General features: G+C 45.4%; 1 protein-coding gene across 1 annotated transcript in view; it reads left to right on the plus strand.

Annotated features, from left to right (window-relative positions):
* Positions 1–2,246: 2,246 nt before the first annotated feature.
* Positions 2,247–22,379, plus strand: part of enpp4 (ectonucleotide pyrophosphatase/phosphodiesterase 4) — a 29,707-nt gene continuing 9,574 nt past the window's right edge. Inside the window, exons 1-2 of the mRNA XM_055635562.1 lie at positions 2,247–2,576; positions 16,666–17,550. Of these exons, the coding sequence (XP_055491537.1) occupies positions 16,722–17,550 (829 nt within the window). The 5' untranslated portion in view covers positions 2,247–2,576; positions 16,666–16,721. The remainder of the gene's footprint in view (positions 2,577–16,665; positions 17,551–22,379) is intronic.

Raw genomic sequence — 22,379 nt, forward strand, 5'->3', positions numbered from 1 at the left:
CCGACCCCTTCTGACCCATCTCTCTATGGCTTACCGCATTACCACAACAATGTCCAATGCAAAAACTTGAGGAGCAGCACCTCTATCTTTTGATGGAACACATAACAATCTTCCAAATGCAGGCTCTCACAAAACCCACTTTCTCTCAGGATTGACCAGCTCTGCTACAGGTTAGCAAACTGTAACATTCACTCCAGGTTTTTTTTAAGTAACTAGACAAAGTGGGACCCGTTGGTCCCCCAACGCAATATTCCCTCACTCACCCATAGCCGCCAGCTGTACAAGCACAGCTCGTTTCTCCTCATTCCTAGCACTCTCTCCCCCTCCTCTTCACCCTCCCTCATTTTTCCCCTCTCCTTCTCCCCTCCCCCAATCCCTCCCTCACCTCTCCCTTTCCCCTACCCTCAGTCACTCCAGTCCGCCCAACATAACTCCTCTCCCGTCCCTACCCCACCTATCCCTCTATTGCCCTCCCCCACCCCCCTCCCTACCCCCCCCTATCCCTCTACTATCCCACCTCACCTCCCCCACTCCTCGCCCCCTATACCCCCACTATCCCACCTCACCTCCCCCACTCCTCGCCTCCCCTATACCCCCCACTATCCCACCTCACCTCCCCCACTGCCCTCCTCTCCCTCTTTTCCCCACCCCCTACCTCCCCCACTCCTCGCCCTCCAATTCCCCCACCTCCCCACTCATCTCCCTCTTCTTTTCCCTCTCCTACCCTCCCCAATCCCTCCCTCACCTCTCCTTTCCCCTGCCCTTAGTCACTCTCTTCCTCCCTCCATAACTCCTCTCCCCTCCCTACTCCCCTCCTCTCCCTCTAATCACTCTCCTCCCCCACTTGCCCTCCCCAGGATATCAAGGTTGCTGCTCCTCTCCCTTCTTCCGTGCCCCGGAGGAGCATCAGCCGTCGGCTCCCTTAGAGCCAGGCCTCGAATCGGCCCGGAAGCACCAGCAGCTACAGCCGTGTGGGCAGGATGGGTTGGGGGTGGTGGTGGTGGGAAGAGCTCAGAGAAAAGGAGGGGGAAGAGCCATGGGGGAGAGGGGGTATCATGGGGGAGGGGGGCAGGAGCCAGCGAGGGGGACCAGAGAGGAAGGGGCTGGGGCTGGAGCTGTGGGGTAATGTGATGGCGGTGCATTTGGGACTCACAGCTCCACGGGGATTAGACTCTCCGCTTTCTGTTTGGTGACATCTCCGACTCCAGGCCGAGCTGGGTCGGGACACTGCCGGTCCCTCCGAAAATTGTGTCAGGTTGATGATCTCTGCCGGCCATCCTCAACTCCAGTAAAGACGCGATGACGTAGGAAGGGGCAGACCGTCCCGCAGAGTGACAGGAGAAGAGACCAATCCGCGCGGCGCTGACTGGCAGGAGAGGAGTTCGATTGCGCATGCGCGCTTTGTACGATTTTTAAACTTCGCTAACAACATACTACCGATCGGAAGGAAACGTGATGCACTCGCAGCACAAGAGAACGGTGAGTGAGCTGACCAGAAATCGTAGTGCTATCACATACCGCTTTTGCGCAAACAGAAAAACCATGGAAACCGGAAGAGCACGATCAGAGATAGACAGATAAAGAGAGAGAAAGAAAGAGAAAGAAAGAAGGAAAAAGAGAAAAGGTTAGTTAGTTGGTTAGTTAGTTAGTTCATTTGTTTGTTTTCCTCTTTACCATTTCTGACAAGGAATCCCGTACCTAAAACGCTAATTCGGGCAACAGAGGCATAGCTGGTAGAGCTGCTGCTTCACAACACCAGAGACATGGGCTCAATCCTGACCTTGGGTGCTGTCTGTGTGGAGTTTGCACGTTCTCCCTGTGACCGCATGGGTTTCCTCCCTCACCCCAAAGACGTGCTGATCCCTTGTGTGTAGTCAGTGGATGTAAAAGTGGGATAACATGGATCTAATGTGAACTGGTGATCAATAGTCAGCATGGACTCGTTGCTGTACCTAAACGGTGTCCCTTTCCTCAGATGATGTTAGAGCTGCTGAGTGTTTCCAGCATTTTTTGGGGGTTTTCTTAATCACCTGCGCATTTTTTAGTTCAGAACTAAGAAATTATCACTCTAATGTTAATCGAATAAATGTATTTTGTCATAATAATGGATAATAATAATACTAGTAAAAAACCACGAGCACGAGTTAGTAAATGAGGAGCTAAATGCAGAGCACACAGTAATTAGTCCCGAGTGCGGAGCAGAGTGAGCGCCGCCAGTAGCCCGCCCTTGGAACGTTAACCAGATTCGCCCGTCAATCAAACGTTCTCAAACCTCAGGACGCGGAAGTCACGAAAGGTTGCAGTTCCTTCATGTAAAAAAGAAAATGGGCTTGGATGTTCGCTGTCTTCTTTAGGGCGTCTGTTTGCATAGTTTATGCCCGTCTGGAAGCACTCGACCAAGTGTCCGCGTAGGAAAGTTGCGAAGTGTTGAACGACTGCGGTGACAGCGAGCGCTCCGTGTTAAGGTCACAACGACCGCATCCTGACTTGCTCTCATTCCGCCCGCCCTCGCCGACTTCCAGCACAACATCTTACTTCCTAGGCCGGAGAACACTGCGAATCCCACCATCCCACAGGTAATGCAGCCCACCCTGTTTAATGCAACAGGGTTCATTTCGTCTGATTCGCGTTGTATATATTAAGATGTTATTGAGTCTCTGCCAGCCGCACAAGACTGCTTACACAATGTTTCGTTTTGCGTCTGAAGAAGGGTCTCGTCATCCATTCTTTTTCTCCAGAGATGCTGAGTGACCCGCTGAGTTACTCCAGCTTTTTGTGTTTATCTTCGGTGTATCCAGCATCTACAGTTCTTCCTGACATGTTTCTTTTTTTTAAAATATAGTTGTACATCAGTGGCATGTTCTTAAAATAGAATGGAAAGTTCTGGAAACACGCAAGGGAAATTCGAGACTAATGTTTTCGCGCAATGAAGATTAGCTGATAAACTATCATTTTCGATTTCCCGTTTTTACGTGGGGAAATGATCGGCGGTGACTGGATCACATGATTAACTCGCAAGCGTCGCAATCAACGCGTGGTCGAGTTTATCCCCATGTGGGTAAACGTGAGATGCCGTGATATCATATCCCATTCTCATATCACGGCTTCTCACGTCGCCAGCCACGAACCTGTGCTGGGTCGTCTCCTACTTATTGTCTGCTTGCTCCCCTCCACAATAATTTGCAAAAATGTGTCCAATTACGACTGTGTGTTAATAACACTCAATTCTATCTCATTACTCTGTCTCAATATTAGGAAGTTTAAAACTATTGTCTTCAGTCCCTAACATGCAGTTCATAGTGCCAATTCCAACAAGTTTATTGCTGATTACACAAAAAAGCTGGAGAAACTCAGCGGGTGCAGCAGCATCTATGGAGCGAAGGAAATAGGCAACGTTTCGGGCCGAAACCCTTCTTCAGACTGATCGGGGGCGGATCGGGGGCGGGGACAAGAAAGGGAAAAGGAGGAGTTATGGGAGGAGACAGCTTCAGTTTCGATGTTCATCCCCCGGGGTGCAGACTTCGAGGAATATGAGGTGCGTTCCTCCAATTTCCATCTCGCTTTCTTAGGCCCATCTGTTGTTGAAATGCTTTTTGCGGACCGACTGCCGCTAAACTCTCTTGGCCAGCCTACCTGTTGGCTGCCTGCAAACATGAGCATAGGCGATCTAAGTTCCCTGTGTCCAACTTCACATCACACCCAAATATTTGGAGCGTTAATCACGGATTTGCCCTCTAGCTATCACTATTTTTTTTTTTTGTCGGCAAGAATGGGACGTTGTTGTCATTTATGTTTTGCCTTGTTCAACTAGTCACATGTCATACCAGAGCAATGTAAATGTAGATACGAGGAACTGCAAATACTGGAACCTTGAGCAAAAGATAAAGTACTGGATTAACTCGGGCAGCATTTGTGAAGGGAATGGATTAGTGACGTTTTGGGTCGGGACCTTTCATCCTGTAAGTGATTTGTGTATTTCTTATTCATTGAATGATTTTTGTGTGAGCTAGTTAATGTGGACCATTCTCAACTTTGGGGAAACATGTAATACAGTATGTAGATAAGAAACAGGAAGAAACCATGGATAGTTCACGCATAGGGAATGGTATCATCAAGCAGCAATTATTTAGACAATTCCTGGAGATTGAGGATGAATTGATTCCACTCTGGTTGTATGGGTTCTAAGGTGGCTGATGAGGGCCTGTAAGAAAACTGCAAATACTGTCACAGATGGGGAAGGAGGTATCTGATATGATGTTTGCAGTTGTTACAAATCCTTTGTGTTTCTGGCCCCTGGATTCGAGTTTCTCTGTACCATCTTGGAAGCAATTCTTCTGCTTGAATGATCATGATCAAGCAATTCTCACAAATCAGTGAGGATGTTGCAGTCTTTCATACATTTTTTAACTGAGGAATATTCTTTTCCTGTAGATTGTTTTAGCCCAGTTCTATAGCCTAGGATTTACAAGAGTACAAAAGTTTGTGGTACATGGCTGCAGCTGAAGTGAGAGGAGCTAGACCAAGTGGAAGGGTACAAGATCTTGCATTGAACACAAAGTGCTGGAGTAACTCAGTGGGTCAGGCAGCACCTCTGGAAGACGTGGATAGGTGACCCATGTTGAGTGAAGAAGGATCCTGATCTGAACCCGTCATCTATTCAGTCTTATAGAGATGCTGTCAGACCTGCTGAATTACTCTAGCACTTTGTGTTTTATGCAAAATTTCAGCACCTGCCATTCCTTGCTCTATTTAGACAATCCCTGGAGATTGAGGATGATTTTTGGGAGTTGTTGCAGGTTGGGAGGAAAGAATATTGATCAAGCAATGCTCTGATTGAAGGACAGAGTTAGAAGGTGAATAGAGAGATTAGCGTTCAAATCATAGCTATGTTCAGATCCATTCATGAGTTGGAGGAATATGGTCAGTGAAGCAGACAGGGCAGTATTTATAGATTTGTTGGTTGTCTTTCTTGTGCCAAGAAGACATGATCCTCTTGGCCTTTGGAATGCTGTAAAGCCATTTATGTCATGAATTTGATCCACATGCTGCCTTTCATTTAGGTTTAGGTTTATTGTCACATGAAGTGACGTACAATGAAAAGCTCTGTTTTGCAAGCTATGCAAACAGATCAGATTTGCACTGATTTCTGTAGTCATGTAAATCTAGTTGAATGAGAATACAAAGGAAAACATTATCAAAATGAAGACCTCATTAAAATAATATCTAAATATTTTAACTGTTTCCAAAGAGCATATTGGATGCCCGGTCCTCATCCTGCCTCTGTTAAAAGGGGAAGTTAGCAGTTTTGGTTCCTGTTTTAGATTTTCAAACATCCCAACTAAACGGGCATGGAGTGGTGATTGGTGGTGGAGGGGTGGGGAATTGAAATCCTTTCGACATCCCTTTTCTGATGACTGTCATTCCGAACCCCTGCACACAAGGCAATAGGGAAAGGACAGAGGGGTGAGGCTGTCTATCTGCTATTACACCTAACAAACAGTACAGGAAATTTCTTCACATTAAAAAAAAACATTGACTAAAAAACTGGAAATGTGTTTATTTTCTGTGCTTACAATTCATACTATAGTGGGTGGTCGAGGGGGGGGGCAGGTGCAGCGCGGTCAGTGACTCTGGGTGAGCGGAGGGACCAGGCTGTCCCTAACTCAGGTGCAGCTGATGGGGACGTTGTTGGGTGGGGGGTGGTCGGGGGGGGGGTGGGTGGTGGTGGTGGGGGGGGGGGGGGGAGGAGGTCGGGGGGCAGGTGCAGCATGGTCAGTGACTCTGGGTGGTGGGAGGGACCAGACTGTCCCCAACTCTGCAGCAGCTGACTGGGACGTTGCCGGGTTTTCGTCCCCGTATGTCCGCTGCCCTGATCTGCGGCCCCGCTCCACCCGGCCCCGTGTGTGGGTGCTGCCGACCCACAGCCTGTGACAGTGCGGCAGCACAGTGGGAGGGTGGGGGGGGGAGGGCAGCCGTGGCCAAGCAGCGCTGATCCCGGGGGGAATGTGAGGGTTGTCCCGAGGGATGCGTTCCTTCGGCCACTTGCACCTTGGTGCTCGGGTTCAGAGCAAAGATTCTAGAGCATTTGGTTCTGAGCGATCAGTCACCCTCCACATTTGTTTACAGAGCAAAAATTGACAATTTTGGCGGTTTTTGACAGGTTAGAAAGTACGCGTTTCGTGTGTTAACAGTGTATGCCGGAGGCTGCCATGTCCTCCAGAAGGATTGAGCTGCTCTGTGCGCCACGCCCTTTGACCCGATGACATTACGTGCAACCGCCCCCTATATTGGTAACTGGTGGATCATGAATGTGAAAGTCAGATGATCTATTTATTTAATGGACCTGCTCTAATTTGGTTTTGTAAGAGCAGCCTTTTCAGAGAATTTTCCAGCAATTGAACCTCATGATATGAAATACCCAGTTAAATGATGAAATCATACGATTTGAATTCCACGAATTCTAATCAAGACAATGAACAATATGTTCAGTGAGTGCAGGAACAGGGAGATAGGGGATCTGAATATGTGGCTGAGGGGCTGGTGCAGGGAGCAAGTGTTTAGATTTATAGACCACTGGGATCTCTTCTGGGATAGGGGTGATCTGTACAAAAGGTATGAGTTACACCTTAGCTGGAGGGTAACCGACGTTCTGGCAGGCAGGTTTGCTAGGGCGTCATGTGTGCGTTTAAACTAAATGGTGGGGGGGAGGGATTGACAAATTGGGAGTATAAAGACGGAGTTAAAGGGGAAGTGAGTACAGGAAAAATTACAAAAGATTCTCGAATTAATGGGAAGGAAAGTTCGAGAAGGGATAAGAGAGTAAGGTCAGGGCCAATTGTGAGTGGTGTGAGAGAGGAGGTGAATACCGAAGTCAAAGTGTTGTATATGAATGCGCGAAGTATAAGTAACAAAGTGGGTGAGGCTCAGTTAGAAATTGGCAAGTATGATGTTGTGGGAATTACAGAGACATGGCTGCAAGAGGGCTAGGAACTGAATATTCAAGGGTATACTTCCTATCGAAAAGACAGATAGGTGGGCAGAGGGGGTGGGGTTGAGGAATGAAATTCAGTCCCTTGCAAGGGGTGACATTGAAACAGGAGATGTGGAGTCAGTATGGATAGAACTAAGGAATTGTAATAATAATAATACATTTTATTTATGGGCGTCTTTCAAGAGTCTCAAGGACACCTTGTAATTGTAAAGGTAAAAATACCCTAATGGGACTTATCTACAGCCCCCTAAACAGTAGCCTGGATATAGGGTGCAAGTTGAATCAAGAGTTAAAATTGGCATGTCGTAAAGGTTGTTACGGGAGATTTCAACATGCAGGTAGACTGGGAAAATCAGGTTGGTACTGGACCCCAAGAAAGGGCATTTGTGGAGTGTCTCCGTGATGTTTTCTTAGAGCAGCTTGTACCGGAGCCTACCAGGGAGAAGGCAATTCTGCATTTAGTGTTGTGTAATGAACCGGATTTGATAAGGGAACTCGAGGTAGTGATCATAATATGGTAAGTTGTAATCTACAATTTGAGAGGGAGAAGGGTAAATCGGAGATGCCCGTGTTACTGTTGAACAAAGGGGACTCTGGAGCCATGAGGGAGGAGCTGGTTAAAGTTGCCTGGAACAACAATGGCAGGTATTTCTGGGAATAATACAGAAGGTGCAGGATCAGTTCATTCCAAACTGGAAGAAAGATTCCAAAGGGAGTAAGGAGCGACTGTGACTGACAAGGGAAGTCAGGGACAGTATAAAAATAAAAGAGAAGAGGTATAACATAGGAAAGATGAGCGGGAAGCAAGAGGATTGGGTAATGTTTAAAGAGCAACAGAAGATAACTAAAAAGGCAATACGGGGAGAAAAGATGAGGTACGAAGGTAAGCTATCCAAGAATATAAAGGAGGATAGTAAACTTTTCTTTAAGTATGTGATGAGGAAAAATTAGTTAAGACCAAAGTTGGACCCTTGAGGACTGAAAAAAGGGGAATTTATTATGGGGAACAAGGAAATGACAGATGAGTTGAACGGGTAGTTTGGATCTTCACTAAGAATGACACAAACAATCTTCCTGATGTACAAGTGGCCAGAGGATCTGGGGTGGCAGAGGAACTGTCGGACTGCCCATTCTGCAAGTCCGTTTGTTTGTGGGAATTCTGGACTGCTGGTGACATGGCGAAAATCCAATCGTTGAGCAAAGTTTTAAAAACACTGACTAGTGAACCGACTGCCGTTATCTGACAAAAGGCGTACAGGAACACCGTATATGGCAAAATGGCACAACAGTTTTTGGATTACTGCAGCGGATGTTAGGCTTTGGAGCAGGTCGATTTCGAACCAGCCCAAATTCGAGTCAACGAGAACCAGATACTGTTTGCCACACCACTTGAATATGTCAGTAGCAAGCGTGGTGTAATAGCCCTGTCCCACGGTACAAGTTCATTTCAAGAGCTCTCCCGAGTTTAAAAAAAAATCAAACTCGTGGTAAGCACGGAGAATGAACGTAGCAGGTACGTCGGAGCTCGGGGATGTCTCTTAGCGGCTCGTAACGCTAACGGCAGGTACTCGGGAAGACTTGCTAACGGCAGGTAAGCATGGGAAGACTCATGAAGATTTTTCAACATGTAATGGCCCCGAGTACCAACGAGTGGCCATTACCATAAATCTCCGAATTCGAATCAGGGCAAACTCGGGAGAGCTCTTGGAATGAACTCGTACCATGGGACTGGGTTTTAAGGCAGAGGAGGAACAGGGTGTAAGAGCAGGGGCTGCTTCTGTTGGTGTGGCATCAGGCTGTTGCAGATAGCACAGGCTTTAACTTTCTCGCACATGAATTTGGTCATTCCGGGCCAGAAAAACATGTTCTTTGCTCGGAGTATGGTTGCTTCCACGCCGGGGTGACCCCCTGTGGACAGCATCAAAGTATTTGTTCCGTAGGGCCTTTGTGACCCTTGATTATGACACCGTCCTGCAGCATCAGTTCATCATGGACCAGGTAGTATGGGCAAATAGGAAGTGGAGCGCGATATTGTTTATGCGGCCAGCCACGCCGGATGACTGAAGACAGTAGCTGTAAGGTTGTATCCACAGCCTTATGCACTGCCAGGTCGCTTAGGCATTCTGTAGATAAGTGGGGCCCGGACCACATTCCTCGTAATGTGTTGATGCTGCCAACACCTCCTACCATAACCAGCGCTCCCAGTCCCACACATCATCCTGACAATCTCAAAGATTTATTGAAAGGTGTTCTAACTGTGGCGGATCGCAGATCGCGAGCAGTGCCTTGCCTTTGGAAAACAATGCCATTTTTGCAACAAAAAAAATCAATTTCTTTAAATGTTAGCAAGCCTGTGCGAATTGCTCATTCCCAAGGCAGCCTGTACGCCTCTTCAAACATGAAGATTCTGATATCGAGTACTAAGAGCTAGCAACATCTCCGGTTTCTCTTCCCAAGCATTAAGATAACAGTCATAATATACGCTCCCTGGTTGCTTCCACTAACATGCACCTCGACCCTGAAGTTTCACTTTATGTCAACAATACCATTACTATTGTAAAGATTGACATTGGGGCCAAATGCAACGTCATGTCATTATCCGAATTTACACGGATCAAGAAAAACGAACATATTGTAAACAAATCGGCCACTTTGTTAGCCTATGTTTGGGGTGGAGTGGGGGGGTAGAGAGGTGCACCCATTCGACAAGCTGAGCTGAAATGCCACCTAGCGTCACAAGCTCACAGGCTGAACTTTTATAATTGTCTGTGGGAAAGTTGTAACTCTGCTTGGCATTAACGCGTGCCAGAAGTTAGGACTGGTAACTTTTGGGGCTGCTGTCCATCAAATATCTCCTGCCGAGGGGTCCACCCAGCAGATACTTTCCCAGTACAATGCAACTTTTGACTTTAAGCTTGGGAAGTTACCCATCAAATACAACACTGTCACCGATGTGAATGTCTGGTAAAACAATATTTATTGAGTAACGTACGCTACACACCATAGCATGTTACCCCAACCGTACAGCTGTACTGACTGGCAGCACATGTCGGGTTGCGATAATATGAATGGTGTGGTAGTAGGCGGAGGTTATAATAATAAAGCACTATATTGGTTTGTAAGTAAAGTAACCTATCTACAGTAGACTGATGGGACTGAAGGCTGATAAATCCCCAGGGCCTGATGGTCTGCATCCCAGGGTACTTAAGGAAGTGGCTTTAGAAATCGTGGACACAATGGTGTTCATTTTCCAATGTTCTATAGATTCAGATCAGTTTCTGTGGATTGGAGGGTAGCTAATGTTATCCCACTTTTTAAAAAAGGTGGGAGAGAGAAAACAGGGAATTATAGACCAGTTAGCCTAACATCGGTGGTGGGGAAGATGCTGGAATCAATTATAAAAGATGAGATAGCCGAACATTTGGAAAGCAGTAACAGGATCGGCCCGTGTCAGCAAGGGGAAATCGTGCTTGACTAATCATCTGGAGTTTTTTGAAGATGTAACTAGGAAAATGGACAAGGGAGAGCCAGTAGATGTAGTGTACCTGGACTTTCAGAAAGCATTTGATAAGGTCCCACATAGGAGATTAGTGGGTAAAATTAGGGCACATGGTATCGGGGGTAGAGTGCTGACATGGATAGAGAAATGGTTGGCAGACAGGAAACAAAGAGTAGGGATTAACGGGTCGCTTTCAGAATGGCAGGCAGTGACTAATGGCGTACCGCAAGACTCTGTGCTGGGACCACAGCTATTTACAATATACATCAATAATTTGGATGAAGGGATTCAAAGTAACAATAGCAAATTTGCAGATGACACAAAGCTGGGTGGCAGTGTGAACTGTGAGGAGGATGCTATGAGAATGCAGGGTGACTTGGACAGGTTGGGGGAGTGGGCAGCTGCATGGCAGATGAAGTTTAATGCGGTTAAATGTGAGGTTATCCACTTTGGTAGCAAAAACAGGAAGGCAGATTACTATCTAAATGGCGTCAAGTTGGGAAAAGGGGAAGTACAACGGGATCTGGGGGTCCTTGTACATCAGTCTATGAAAGTAAACATGCAGGTACAGCAGGCCGTGAAGAAAGTGAATGGCATGTTGGCCTTTATAACAAGAGGAACTGAATATAGGAGCAAAGAGGTCCTTCTGCAGTTGTACAGAGCCCTAGTGAGACCACACCTGGAGTATTGTGTTCACTTTTGGTCCCCTAATTTGAGGAAGGACATTCTTGCTATTGAGGGAGTGCAGCGTAGGTTTACAAGGTTAATTCCTGGGATGATGGGACTGTCATATGCTGAGAGAATGGAGCAGTTGGGGTTGTATACTCCGAAATTTAGAAGGATGAGAGGAGATCGCATTGAAACATATAAGATTGTTAAGGGCTTAGACACGCTAGAGGCAGGAAACATGTTCCTGATGTCGGGGGAGTCCAGAACCAGGGGCCACATTTTAAGAATAAGGAGTAAGCCATTTAGAACGTAGCCGATGAAATACTTTTTCTCACAGGGAGTGGTGAGTGTGGGATTCTCTGCCTCGGGTTCTCTGGATGCTTTCAAGAGAGCTAGATAGGGCTCTTAAATATAGCGGAGTGGGGATACGGGGAGAAGGCAGGAAGTGGGTACTGATTGGGGATGATCAGCCATGATCACGTTGAATGGCGGTGCTGGCTCGAAGGGCCGAATGACCTACTCCTGCACCTATTGTCCGCAGCTATTTACAATATACATCAATGATTTAGATGAAGGGATTCAAAGTAACATTAGCAAATTTGCAGATGACACAAAGCTGGGTGGCAGTGTGAACTGTGAGGAGGATGCTATGAGAATGCAGGGTGACTTGGACAGGTTGGGTGAGTGGGCAGATGAATGGCAGATGCAGTTTAATGTGGATAAATGTGAGGTTATCCCCTTTGGTAGCAAAAACAGGAAGGCAGATTATAATCTAATAATCAGCGGTTCTTAACCTGGGGGTCGTGACCTCCATGGGGTAGTTTGTGGTTTTTTCCGGGGGTCATGAAGCGGTCCTAAATAACATATCAATTTGTTGAGCCCATTTTTAGGAACCTAACAAAGGTATATACCACACAGTATTTTGTTCACATATGCGTGTACATATACACACACGAACTGTGTGTATTGTGAACCATGCTGCCAGAAGCGCACATATAGTGAAGCATTTCTCAAGTTCGGCTTCACGTGCATTGTTCAAAAATCTGTGGTCAAACCGCAATGTGTTATCTGTGCCAAGGTTTTGTTGCCACGAGAGCATTAAGCCCAGCAAACCAAAGATCCGTTTGGAGTCTTGTCACAGCGAACTGGCGGGAAAGGGCGTGGACTGTTTCAAACAAATGGAAGCCGCACTCAGTGTTCCCGCATCGATTCGACGGGTCACTGCGGTCGTCATAATGAAGCAGCACTGGAGGCTTCATACCGGATTGCTTATCGAATCGCACAGACAAAGTAACCTCACACTATCGGTAAAGAGCTTATCAAGCCATGCCTTCTCCAAGCAGCAAATTTGGTGCTGGGGGAACAGCAGTCAAACAAGTTCAGGCAGATTTCCCTTTCAAATTACACAGTCAAAATTTGAATCTCGGATATGAGTAATGGTATTCTGCTGCAAGTACTGAGCACTGTGATGAAGAGCAGTCCAGTGTATTCACTGCAACTGGACGAGTCAACAGATGTTGCCTCGTGTTCCCAACTGCTAGTGTACGTTTGTTACCTCGATGAAGAAGCCATGAAGGCGGAGTACCTGTTCTTGGAGCCATTGGCCATTACCACTCGGGGTGCAGATGTGTTCAGAATGCTGGAAGCCTTCCTTATCAAACATGAGCTTGGCTGGGAACGACTTGTCGGGGTGTGTACAGCTGGGGCACCTTCCATGGTCGGATGCAGATCTGGCTTCAAAGCCTTCGTGAAGGATGTCGCTCCCCATGTCTCCTTCACCCACTGCATGATTTAGCAATGAAGACATTCCCTCCTGGTCTTCGAGGAGTGCTTTCAAATGTGGTGAAGATTGTGAACCACATCCAAGGGAGCGCTAAAAACTCAAGAAGCTTCAAAGCGATGCATGAAGAAATGGGTGCTGATTTCACTGCTCTGATATGGCATAGAGAGGTGCGCTGGCTTTCACGTGATAAAGTTCTCAATCATGTGATTCAACTTCGAGAGGAAATCGCACTGTTCTTGGAGAGAGGGTGTACTGAGGAGAATCAGCTTCATGAAAAGATGCAGGATGATCCGTTTGTGATGAAGGTTGCTTACTTGCTGGCTTCTTTGCCGAGGTGAATTCCTTGAACCTGTCACTTTAAGGAAACCTCCCAATGCTACACACGGCTCGGGACAGAGTGGCAGCATTCGGGAGGAAGATTCACCTTTACCACAGAAGAGTCCAGGACGGTGACACGACTATCTTCCCTGAGATGACAATTCTCCCGGATGCTATGCCAGATGTTGAATGCCACTTCCACGAGGAGATCTCAACCCACCTTCTGGCAATTAGTGAAGCCATCGAACGTTACTTCCCGGGACTGGACGAACGCTCTCGTGATGAGTGGATCATCCGACCCTTTTCCATTGAAGACGGTGCCATCAGCGAAACTGACGTGGCTGCGAAGGTTGAATTTTATCGAATTCGTGAAGAAGCGCAGCTCAAGAGTGACTTCATGGAACAAGAGCTCGCCAGATTTTGGCTGAAAGTGAAGGACTGTCCTGATCTTTCGAAGAGGGCTCTGGCCCTATTGGCCCAGTCCCCCTCAACCTATCGCTGTGAGGATGGATTCTCCACCATGGTAACTCTGAAAACTAAGGCATGCAATTGGCTTGTGATTGACGCTGACATGAGGTGCTGCCTGTCGAGCATTCGTCCTGGTTTTGATCGCCTGATGGCTGCGAAGCATTTTCAGCCATCCCATTGACCGAGTATTGGCAGACATGTTTTAATAAATCGGGCTTTTTTTTCAATTTTTGTTTCAGGGGTCACTGACCATGAATGTCTGATGGGGTCATGGGCCCAAAAAGGTTACGAACCACTGATCTAAATGGTGTCAAGTTGGGAAAAGGGGAAGTACAATGGGATATGGGGGTCCTTGTTCATCAGTCAATGAAAGTAAGCATGCAGGTACAGCAGGCAATGAAGAAAACAAATGGCATGTTGGCCTTCTTAACAAGAGGAGTTGAGCATGGGAGCAAAGAGGTCCTTCTGCAGTTGTACAGGGCCCTAGTGAGACCACACCTGGAGTATTGTATGCAGTTTTGGTCCCCTAATTTGAGGAAGGACTTTCTTGCTATTGAGGGAGTGCAGCGTAGGTTCACAAGGTTAATTCCCGGGATGGTGGGACTGTCATATGCTGAGAGAATGGAGCGGCTGGGCTTGCATCTTATTGAAACATATAAGATTATTAAGGGTTTGGACACGCTAGAGTCAGGAAACATGTTCTTGATGTTGGGGAGGTCTAGAACCAGGGGCCACAGTTTAAGAATAAGGAGTAAGCCGTTTAGAACGGAGATGTGGAAACACTTTTTCACACAGAGAGTTGTGCGTCTGGAATTCTCTGCCTCAGAGGGCGGTGGAGGCCAGTTCACTGGAGGCTTTCAAGAGAGAGCTTGATAGGGCTCTTAACGATAGCGGAGTCAGGGGATATGGGGAGAAGGCAGGAACGGGGACTGGAAGGGCCAAATGGCCTACTCCTGCACCTATTGTCTATTGTTTGTTTAACTAAAGAAGGAAACCATTTCAGAACACACGGAATAAACAACCTAAAAGCTTTGCACAGTAAAGGTGTTGCACAGTAGCTCTGCACTTACCACCCATTACATGTTTCCTTTCAGCATGGAATGGTCTTTCAGCCCATCGTCTATTCCAAAGACACACACAGGTTTAAAGGTTACCAGTCCACTCTAAACCCCCCAAACCTAGGTGAATTTAGAGCAGGAGATGAAATTTGATGATGGGAATGTGCTGGGGAGACTAGGATACAAGTACAATTTGTGTAGTAATGGAATTGCTCTGTGAGTTGTGTGAACGCATGGGTGAAATGTTTGCCTTGTATATCATAAGTATGGAAATACCAGCATATTGAGAGCCGTCCATTCCCCCACATCTCCCTGCAAGCCATTCTAAAAGCCTAAATGCCCATCTGCCCACACCATCCCTCACCCCTGTCCCTTTCCATTCGGGTTATTCTGCTGCTGCCCAACAATATTGGAGAAATTTACAGTAGCCAATTTACCTCCTTAATATCTTTGTGACGTGAGAGCAATCCAGATTACTCTGAGGAATTGTAGACACACGGAGAACATACAAATTCCACATAGAGAGCAGCCAAAGTCAGAATCAAACCTGGATTCCTGGACCTGTGAGCGGCAGCAGCAGCACTGCCGATGACACAACACCACTTTCCTGCAGTTGGAGCTGTGTTGGCAACAACATCTCTTCCACTTGTCTATTTCTGGCAGGTCTTTTGGAGGTTCTCCAGCTGTTTCCTGATTACTCAGCTCAGCTTTCACAGCTTTTCCCAACTTGCGTTATGGCTTGCTTCAGCCAAGACCTGAGCTGGCGTTCCAGTTTTAAATATTACCCATATATTCTGAAAAGCAATTTGTTTATCATCTCTAAAGCCTGGTCTGCTGGCAGCTCACTCACTCACGGCTGGTGGGCTGGCAGTTGACTCGCAGCTATTCCTTGAAATTACATTTCAAGCAGAGTGCTGGCCACCAAATTCAAATGAAGTTTCCTACTATTTCAAGCAGGGTGCAAGGCCACTAAATTCAAAAGCAGTTTCCTACCATTTCGAGCAGGGTGCAAGGCCACCAAGGTGACCTCTTCCTCCCCTATCTTGCCAAGATTGAGCCATGCCCACACTTCCGGGTTTTATAGTCCCTCCCCTTCCCACTGGAAGGGGCGTGGCCTTCATGGCAGTGATTGACAGGAGAGAGAGACTCGACATTTTTTAAACACTAATAACTCTTATTTTTCATTGATGGGAAAAATCCTCTTGTCCTGTGCAGCGAAGGGGGACTCTGAGTAAGATGGCCAAAAATCACAGCCGTAAGTGGTAGCGTTTTTCCTAAAATCAATATGCATTGCAAACAGGAAGTGGTCAAGATGGGATGTTGATATGCCAGATTTGTGGCACCATAGGGAAGCTGTTGGCCAAAGTTCCTTGTGAGCATTTCTCACAAATTGACCATTTTAATTTTTTTGAATAGATTCTATTCAATTTCTCTAGTTATCTTTTATTTTAGTCTTTTCAATATTTCCTATCCTTATTTTTTATAAATTTCTCTTGTTCTGATGCCTGTATGAGGGGTGGGGGAGGGGGCTGCATTCCTAGAAAATAGTCTGTATCCTACACTGAAAACCTTGCTTCAAAATTCTTACTCTTTACTGAAGGACTGCAACAGTTCAAGAAGGTGCTTCAGTGCCACCATCACATACAGTGTGATACTAACAGATATCTTGTCTTTACTGCTCTTTTACTGGTAAATGATCTTCCAAATGCCAACTGGAACATAAATGTCAAGCTTTTATGACCCTGGAATCATGTTCTCATATTTATTTCATGATATATATATATAGATATATATAGATATATATATAGATATAGTTTTGGCAGTCATTTTTATCATAAACAAATGTACCATTTAATGACTTTCTTATATTTCATTATAGAAAGTTGGCCTCACAGAAGATCAAGGCAGTGGAAGCTTTGAGAAAATAATCCTGCAATGTCGAACTTCTGGGTTTATTTCGTGCTTTTTGTATCTGGATTCCTTGAGAGTCTCTGCAATAATGCAACAAACACCTCCAATGCTAGATTACTGCTTGTGTCTTTTGATGGGTTCAGAGCCGATTACCTTGAACGTTATGCATTTCCTAATCTTCAGAAGATGATCTCTGATGGAGCCCTTGTCAAGCATGTGAAAAATGTGTTTGTTACCAAAACCTTCCCAAATCACTATTCCATTGTCACAGGACGTTATGCAGAAAGTCATGGTATTGTAGACAATAGCATGTATGACGCAGCCACCAATAAGACATTTTCAACCTTTTCAGATAAAGATAAATTTTGGTGGAATGAGGCCACTCCAATATGGGTAACTAATCAGCGACAAGGTCACAAGAGTGGTGGAGCAATGTGGCCTGGTACTGATGTGCCTATACAAAATACAACCCCATCCTATTACTTGAACTATAACCACAGTGTTCCATTCAGAACGAGAGTTGATCACATTATAGAATGGTTTTCCAATTCTCCAGACCCCATGAATTTTGGTACATTATACTGGGAGGAGCCTGATTCCACTGGACATCGTCATGGACCCGACAGTGAAGAAATAAACAAAACATTGAAGAAAGTGGATGATAACATTGGCTATTTAATGGATCAACTTCAAAAATTTGGACTGTCGAACATAGTCAATTTAATTATCACCAGTGATCATGGGATGGCACAGTGTTCTGAGAAGAAAGTTATACGACTGGATAATTGCATTGGACGTGATAATTACACTCGGATAACCTATTCTCCAGTGACAGCTATATTGCCCATTGAAAGTAAGTAGTAACAACTGTACAATGACAATGACTGGTCAGCTACAATAACAACGTTGTTATTTCATGTTAGAATGTGAATTTAGTTACAAGTGGTTAAACTCCATATTCTTAACGACTCTTCCTTTTTAGAAAGTTTTAGGTCAAAATGAGACTAACCAAAATTAATGTTACTATAGCAAAAAATTATTATTTTTGTTTTTTGTTTTTTTTGTTTTGTTTATTTTATTAGAAGTTAATACAGTACAAAACAGTACAGTGGAACCTAATTTTAGGTGCCAACTATGTCATACCGTAATCCATTCTATGTACAACCTCTAGTTTTATGTTTTGAGAAGGAAGTAAGCAAGACAAGAAAAATAAAACAATAGAAAGGGGAACAAGAGGAAAAATAGATGGTAGAGAATTGAAAAACGTGAAGTGTGTATATAAAAAAAAAAAAGAAAAAGTGGAAAGTAGAAATAGGAGAGAAGGCCCCTTAAAAGAGAAATTTTCAAATCTTTATTCGGAGATGTAGATCTATCCACGGCATGAACTGAAATCAGCAATCTTTACGGTACCGCTGCATCACATGATTCCAAAAAGTCGATGAAAGGAGACCAACTCCTTAAGAATTGGTCATATTTATCTATTAGTCGGTGTCTCATTTCTTCAAGGCGTGCTATGTCCATCATATTCCTAATCCACATTTTAACAGTTGGTATGGTTGTATTTTTCCAAAATTTAAGTGTCAATTTCTTTCCAATTATTAACCCATAATTTAAAAAAACGTTTTGGTCTTTATTTAAATTGATATCTTCTACTATTATTCCAAATATAATCCATTCCGTTTTAGGTTCTATTCTTGACTTGAAAAGCTTTGTAAATATATCAAATATATCGGTCCAAAATTTATTCAACTTTGTACATCCTACAAATGAATGTACACAAAAAAGCTGGAGAAACTCAGCGGGTGCAGCAGCATCTATGGAGCGAAGGAAATAAGCAACGTTTCAGGCCGAAACCCTTCTTCAGTCTGAATGACTGAAATAACACAAAACCCTTCTTCGCCCTCGCTCCATAGATGCTGCTGCACCCGCTGAGTTTCTCCAGCTTTTTTGTGTACCTTCGATTCTCCAGCATCTGCAGTTCCTTCTTAAAAACTACAAATGAATGTGTTATATTAGCGTTTTGAAACAAACATTTATCACATCTGGGAGAGACATTTGGATAAAATTTATTCAACCTCGTTTTTGAATGAAAGCAGAAAATTAATTTTGAGAACACTAATCAAAAATTATAAATGTCATCAGATATAGAAATAGCAGGAAGAAATCAAATTTATAGACATACTGTTATTACAGATACCATTTTGAAAAGTGTCCATATAAGAATGGAAATTATGTAATGATCTTTAACTTAATTTTACTTCGGAGTCACATGAGTGACTACGTGAAGAAGGGCCGTCCGTCTGCGTGCGCGCCATTACGTCTAAATGCAACACGCACAACGGACCGGAGAGGCACTGTGTCCTCTCAGCCGTTGGGATTTAAAAAAGGCGGCAGGTAAGGAAAGTTGAACTACTTATCTGCGCTTTCTGTTCGGGCTTGAAATTCTTGTGTTTCAGAGCCCAGATGTCGAAGAGACAGTCCGCGGGGAAATCGGCTGCCGAAGACAGCAGCATTGCCAGTAGCAGGCGACGGTCGTTTTCACCAACATTACCGCCGGCAGCAGAACCAGCAGCAGCAGACTTGGTGCGGGAGGAGAGCACCGTGGTGGTCCCGGCGGGGCGTAAAGCCACCCATAAATCTGTAAGACCCGTAGACTCGGATGAGTCCGGGGAAGAGAGATACCCTCCCTCAACGGGAAGCGTCCGAGGACGACTCTCCCCTATGGAGCAACGTGGAGAAGTTGCTCCACAATTATATGCTCCGAAGGAGGGAGCGGACTCAGCACAGGTCTCCTCAGCAGACCGTGCCAGGAGCCTCGCACATGGGGCAGCACAATGTCTTCCCCACTGGAGGGGGAAGTACATATGGAGGAAACTACTCTGAATCGGAGTACGGAAGCACAACGGGGGAACATTCCCAGGGAAGAGCAGAAGAAATACCTCTGCAATCATCCAGGTTTGCTATTACTACACCACTGGGTGCTCCCCTGGATGTAGACCTGGTGAGTAACATCAATTACATAGCATCCCACCCACTCAAAGAACTGGCCATGGAAGAAACCATGAACCAACCACCAGCTACTGTGTTTCCCTGAAGGTCCAAGCAGTGAACCATGTCATCTGGGGACAAATTGGGCCTATCATCCGGAACCACGAGTTAAATTTCCAGAAGGTACTAAACCTACTGGGGTCTGGTATTACTTCATTTGCAGGAGGAGTGGAAGGAGGACTCCCCACTGACCGGGAACAGGACACTATGGCACTATTGTGCAATGCCCGCTTCGAGATAAATTGTATTCGGAAGAATGCATTTAAACCAGCAATCAACTCGAAGTTCGCAGCCCTGGATGTACCTGTAAAGCCAGCAACATCCAGCTCGCAAACTACCTGTTCGGAGAAGACCTGCCGAGACAGGTACGGGATCTGGATGACGAGGCAAAGACCATGCGCCTCATAACCAAAGGTCAGGTTACCCCTAAGGGTCCATCGACAAGATTGCACCCTTATAGCTCTCGCCATTTCATGCCTAGAGAGCCAGGCACTGGAGGAAGACCCACACCGGAGTCAAGGTCCTTTTTAGGGGCAGGCCCCAGCCGGCCGACAGCCGACTGGGGCCTGAGGAGAGAGCAACCACCAGCTCAACCCCCCAAACCTCGTGAACGAAAACCAGCGCCATACTGCCAGTAACAGCAGAGGCAAGTCAAATCAGTTCCTTAGGGAACACTCCACACAAACCTCATATACAGGTGGGAGGAAGGTTAAAATATTTCTTGAGAGAATGGTGTTGGGTTACTACGGATCCGTTTGTACTGCACAGTATAGAAGGGTTCAAAATTGAGTTCATTTTGAATTCATCACCACCCACAACACTCTAATATTTGCACATATGTTTTCTCCCAACAAGAAACCATGGATATACAGGAAGAAATTGAAAATTTATCTGACAAAAATGTCATTGAGAGGTCGCATACAGAACCTCACCAATTCATATCCAATATATTCTCAAAAGAGAAAAAAGATGGAGGGGTCCGCATCATTCTGGGTCTTTCGGAACTCAATACATATGTGCAATATAAACACTTTAAAATGGACAATTTTGGAACAGCAACTCAGCTGGTTTCCAAAAATGGTTACATGGCATGCATCAACCTCAAATATGCATACTATTCGGTGTCTATTCACAAAGAGTACAGGAGATATTTGAAGTTTAACAGCTACTAACACATTCAAGAGCTGTGGGGGCAGATGGAATGAGCAGGAGTCTGCGATTTTCCAACAGTATGGAATCAATTACCTGGAATTGTTGAGGGCACAATATGGGCTCAAGGCTTTCTGTAGCAACATGCAACATGTACATGTTGAAATTCAGATTGATAACACAACAGCGGTGGCATAAATCAATCATACGGGTGGTGTAAAATCTGTATCCTGTGACAGATTATCAAACCTCATTTGGCACTGGTGTATCGAGAGGGATATTTGGGTTACGGCGGTATATCTACCAGGTAGATATAACACGGTGGCAGATGCTAGGTCACGAATATTTAATGATAACACGGAGTGGATGTTGAATCGTGCAGTGTTTAACGAAACAACTACACGATTTGGCACTCCAGATTTGAATCTGTTTGCATCTAGATTAAACCATCAGTTACCCAGATATGTGTCCTGGGAGCCGAATCCAGGAGCAGAGGCAGTGGATGCTTTCTCCCTAAACTGGGGAGGAATGTTTATGTATGCCTTTCTGCCATTTTGCCTCATAAACCGATGCTTGACTAAAATCAAGCAAGACAAAGCCACAGGCATTTTGGTAGTACCAGATTGGCCTACACAAGCCTGGTTCCTGAAAATTTGGGGAATCATAATCCAGCCATTAATGGTTGTACCCAAGAGGAGGGACCTCCTAGTAAACCCAGTTACAGGGAGCAATCATCCACTATTTGACCGTATTAATTTGTTGGTTTGCAGATTCTGAGGAGGCCATTTCAAGGTATTGGACTGTCCGAACAAACTGTGGATGTCATCACAAAGGCATGGAGGGACAGTACTAAAAAACAGTACGCCACTAATATAAAGAAGTGGGAAACGTTCTGCTATGCCAATAATATAACATACAACACTGTTCGGATTACGGATGTCTTGGCGTTCCTATCAGCCCTGTACTATGACTACAAACTAAGTTATAGCGCAATCAATAGTGCCAGATGTGCACTCTCCCCCTATCTGACACTGGAGGCTGGGCACGGGCCGATAGGAACGCACCCCTTTGTAACAAAGTTTATGAAGAGAATTTACAATTCAATACCTCCAAGGCCAAGGTACACAGACACATGGGATGTGAGCGTGGTACTAACCCTGCTTCGTCAGTGTGGACCACCTATGGCCTTATCATTGTCTAAACTAACCCTGAAGGTGGTTATGCTGATGGCACTAGTAACAGCCCAAAGAGTCCAGACACTACAAAAGCTACGACTGGACTACATGACCACCATATGAACAATATAACATTTGTTATCAGGGACCTGATCAAACAGAGCAGGCCAGGGATGAAGATCCAGTTCTTGGCATATCCAGAGGACCAACGGTTGTGTGGGGTGACATACTTACACCACTATCTGAGAGTTATGGAGAACCTCAGAGGCACAGAACAATCAGTCCTCATCAGCCACAAAAAAACCACACC

Source organism: Leucoraja erinacea, chromosome 5 (assembly GCF_028641065.1).
Source record: "Leucoraja erinacea ecotype New England chromosome 5, Leri_hhj_1, whole genome shotgun sequence".
Taxonomy (NCBI): domain Eukaryota; kingdom Metazoa; phylum Chordata; class Chondrichthyes; order Rajiformes; family Rajidae; genus Leucoraja; species Leucoraja erinaceus.